Source organism: Delphinapterus leucas, chromosome 2 (assembly GCF_059928025.1).
Source record: "Delphinapterus leucas isolate spDelLeu-1000000601 "Yukka" chromosome 2, BTC_Dleu_Yukka2, whole genome shotgun sequence".
Taxonomy (NCBI): domain Eukaryota; kingdom Metazoa; phylum Chordata; class Mammalia; order Artiodactyla; family Monodontidae; genus Delphinapterus; species Delphinapterus leucas.
The window spans coordinates 114,899,497-114,903,984 of NC_143130.1; the positions used below are offsets into that span (position 1 = coordinate 114,899,497).

The 4,488-nt window shown below is 37.2% G+C and overlaps 1 protein-coding gene across 1 annotated transcript; it reads right to left on the bottom strand.

Moving 5' to 3' along the window:
• Window positions 1–1,729: 1,729 nt before the first annotated feature.
• On the bottom strand, window positions 1,730–3,580 carry GPR33 (G protein-coupled receptor 33). Its single transcript, XM_022553629.3, has one exon. The coding sequence runs from the start codon at window positions 3,566–3,568 to the stop codon at window positions 2,546–2,548; it is 1,023 nt and encodes a 340-aa protein (XP_022409337.3). The 5' UTR covers window positions 3,569–3,580; the 3' UTR covers window positions 1,730–2,545.
• Window positions 3,581–4,488: the final 908 nt, after the last annotated feature.

Below are 4,488 nucleotides of genomic sequence, written 5' to 3' on the forward strand. Positions count from 1 at the left end.
TTAAGAGCATGGTTTGATTCTAGCACCAGACTGCCTGGACTTGCAATACTGGCTCTTCCACTTGCTTACTGTGTGGCCTTGGACAAGTGCTTCAGTTTCACAGCCTGTAAAAGAGTGATAACAATGTGACCTACTTCATAGAATTGCTGTGGGATTAAGTGAGTTACTATTTGTAAAGCATTTTGAACCATGCCTGGGCACAAGGTAAGTGTGATGTAAATCTTTTTAAAATAAAAATCTGGTTCAATCCTATTATTTTATACCCAAAGTCCTTTTTCAAATCACATATTGTTATGACCCATATTCAATTTTCATTAAGTATATTTTACTGGATATCACTTACATGTAGTACTATAGAAAAGAAATAGTGTGATTGGTAAGCTTCTCTCTGTCCTTGAGGAGTTTACAGTCTGTAGAGAGATGGAACAAAGTACATAAAAGAGGCCGGAAAGAGCACTTCCTTGTTTGTTACTGTAGCAAATATGAGGAGGGAGACCAAAGGCTCTGTGGCTGTTAGGTTTCCAAAGTAGTATTCTTGTTTCAAAGAATCATTATGTTCCATCCAATGACTTGCTTTCTTAAGTCCTGCATCATAAACTCCAGTGGGCTTGGCAGGCCCTGGGAGAGTGTGTGGAGGGAAGGAGCAGCAGCCCCTTCTTGCTGAAGGGCCACACAGAGCCACAGCCTGGTCTTCCATCCTACTTCTCCGTCTCTGGGACACTATTCAAGCCACCAAAACTTGAAATAGGGGCCAACAATGAAACTGTTCACCTACCCAAAATATTTTGTCCCTTATATTCAAAGTGCGAGAGGCCAAGCCTCTAGTTGCCCAAGAAAGCAGTGATGCCAAGTCAATTAGCAGAATTTCTAGGGCATAGAACTATTATTACTTTCCCACTATGAAAAGTTAGTAATGAAAATTAATTTCCCTTCCTCTCTGTAACCCTTTGTAATTAATATCATCCTTTTGGGGGATTTCTGAGGAGGATGTACGCCTGTGGCTTTGAATTGTCTGTGCAAAGCTAGCTGAAATATTTAGGGACTGAGTTTGCATTGTGGCCTAAGTATCTGCCTTCTGTATTAGTTGAACTAGATAGAACTATCTATTGATTGATATGTATTGACCAGATAGAACTAACTAAATATATAAAAGGTAATAGGTCACTGATACTATGTGGTCCTATATAACTTAGGTGCCGGAATATTTTTCAAAAACTTGATGCAAAACTTGAAAAGCAGGGAAACAAAGTTAATTTTGTTATTGCTGTTTTAGAATTAAATGTACTGTGACATTATCAGGCAGGCTCACAAACATTTATAATTGTGTTAGTCCCATATTTCTGTGACAGCTTAATCCATAAATATTAAAAAGACATTTAAAGTATCTTTATACTTAAAACATTAAAGTATAAATTCTTTATTCTTTAACATGGAGATGACAAGATGAGTGCCTTGTCATCTCCACATTAAATTTTGTTCCTACCAATTAAATAATTTAGGTGCTATCTGAATAAAGACCTTGGTCTAAATGTCTATTTGGTAGAAAATTCCGTGACAGAAAATTCAGATTGATGGGTTCTATTGGTATTCAGAAAATGATATTCCTATAGCCTCAAAAATCAAAGGTTAAGAATCACATTTGCATCAGTTCACACCAACTAGGATGGCTATAATTGAAAAAAAGGAAAATAATAGGTGCTGGTGAGGGTATGGAGAAACTAGAACTTTTGTACATTGCTGATGAGAATGCAACATGGTACAGCTGTTGTGGAAAAAAGTGGCAATTCCTCAAAAACTTAAACATAGAATTGCCACATGACCCAGCAATTCAAAATAATTGAAAATAAAGACTCAAACAGACACTTGTACACCAGTGTTCATGGTAGCATTATTCACAATAGCCAAAAGGTGGAAACAGCTCAGATGTCTCTCAACAGAAGAATGGATAAACAAAATGTGGTATATACATATAACAGAATATTATTTAGCCATAAAAAGAATGAAGTTCTGATACATGTTACAACATGGATGAATCTTGAAAACATTATGCTACGTTAAATAAGCCAGACACAAAAGGAGAAATATTGTATGATTCCACTTATATGGAATATCTTGAATAGCAAATTCATAGAGATAGAAAGCAGATTGGAGGATATGAGGAGCTAGGGGAAAGGGCAGGGGGTAGGGGCGTGAAAGAGGAGTTATTGCTTAATGCGTAGAGTTTCTCTTTTGGGTGATAAAAAATTTTGGAAATGGATAGTGGTGATGGTTGCAAAATATTGTGAATTTAGGTCATGCCACTAAAATGTGCAATGAAAAATGGTGTTATATGTTATATATATTTTACCACAACGAAAGTAAAAAAAAAAAATCACATTTGCAACATTACCCATCACATTTTACAGCCCTTATAATATTCATAGATCTAACTATAATACAGCCCATGTGTCTCTCTAATATAGGGACTATATTATACAAGAGTTGAGGGTCTGTCTCTGGTGATATCATTGACTAAGAATCCATTCTTTTCTCTGGGATCCAGAATTTAAATATCGGCTTCTGAATTTAGGTTTTGTGTCCTTTCTCCCGAAGAATCTTCACTGAATGTTGACTCAAAAAGAGCAAGAACAGACTTCTTGAAAACTTTTCTGAAGTTCTCCCCAGTAAATAGGTAGAGTGTGGGAGAAAAGACAGCATTGAAAGAAGTAGTTACCACTGTGAGTATCAGACTCAACTGGAAAAGTAGTGATCTGTTCTTAGTGAGAATTAAACCTTGGTATACATGGTAGGGCATCCAACACACAAAGAAAGAGATAACGGCAGTCATCATGACTTTGAAGGGCTTGTTGGATTTGAAGAGGCTCCTCTCTTTCATCTTTTTGGCTACTCTTTCATAACAAAAGGTGATGATGAGGAAAGGCAGAAGGAAGCCCAGCAAGAAGCGGCTGCTGAAGCAGGCTACATGAATCCATTTTCCTAATGTTTGCATCTTTTTGCCTTCCCAGTTGGTAAACACAGCATAGTTATTCTGGCAGGTCACTCTTCCTTTATGGTCATCATGTGCCTCCCTGAAAACCACATAGGGCATGCTGAGGGCAGTGGCGAGTATCCAGACTCCCAAGATGATACTGGAAACCCAATGTGGGGTTCGGTGCAGCTGTGACCACACCGGGTGAAGAGTGAGAAGATAACGATCAATGCTGATGGCTGAGAGGAAGAAAACAGAGGCAAACATCCCTGCAGACAAAATGCTATTGAAGACCTTGCATGTGGCCATTCCAAAGCTCCAGTGATTTTCCTGAAGGTAGGAGATGGCCAGAAATGGCAAAAATAATGTTGAAATAAAATAAGAGAGAATGAGATGAAAATATAAGAGAGTATTAACAGTCTTTTTCATTTTGAATTTTAGCACCCATAGGTAGAAACCGTTGGTGATAGTGCCAATTATAAATGACGTGAAAAAAAGAAGTGCAACAATCACTTTTGAGGCAGGTGTTGGAATGTGAATGCTGTTTCTTATTAAAGTAGAGACATTGAGCAGGTAATCATTAGAGTTGATCACATCCATAATTGGAATGAGAAACTGAAAATAACAACAAAAAAGAAGCAAAAGAAATGGTTAAATATAGAAATTAAAATAGTAATTTTTGCATATTCATAGTCAAAATGACAATATTTTTAAATGACAAACAATATGTTTACAACAATACAAATCAGATATTTTTCTTTTATTTTGTGTGAGGAATTAAGATCAGATTAATTTGGGCATCAAAAATAGAAATACTACAGATGCAATGAAATTAATGTGAAATAGAAATAAGTTTGGAATATTCTCACTTCGTTAAGTAATTAATTTAGGCATCTAAAAATATCCTATTTAGGGAATTCTCTGGCAATCCAGTGGTTAGGACTACATGCTTCCAATGCATGGGGCATGAGTTTTATCCCAGGTCGGGTAATTAAGATCCCTTGTGGGGCTTCCCTGGTGGTGCAGTGGTTGAGAGTCCACCTGCCGATGCAGGGGGCACGGGTAAAAAAGATCCCGTGTGCCACCTTGGCTCAGCCAAAAAAACACCCCAAAACTTCTATTTAGACATTAACCAGAAGTCTGACCCTTCTTGATGGGCACAGATTCTTGAATAAGTCAGTGAAGAATCAGTTTTACTTGACTAAGACTTGGTCAGGGCAATGTTAATAACGAAATTGAATAACAAAGATGACAACAATGGCTGCAAGTTAGTAATCATAGGGAGCTATAATTAGATTTCTCCCATGAGCTAATTATATATAGTAAATGCTATTACCTAGTATCCTAACACTCAGCACATAACAGTAAGAACTGATATTCATACAGGAGCCCTTCGGCACCGTAAGATTGTGAAGTACCTTCAAAATCATCAATGAAAGAGGAAAGTGTATGGTAGAATATAGCAGTAGTTCTTTCTTACTTGGGGAGGGGAAAGACAGAGAGGAGTCAAGGAACTGATA

What these genes read in the sequence shown, in the direction of transcription:
- GPR33 (XM_022553629.3), bottom strand. Translation starts at nt 3,568, where the DNA reads ATGGATGTGATCAACTCTAATGATTACCTGCTCAATGTCTCTACTTTA.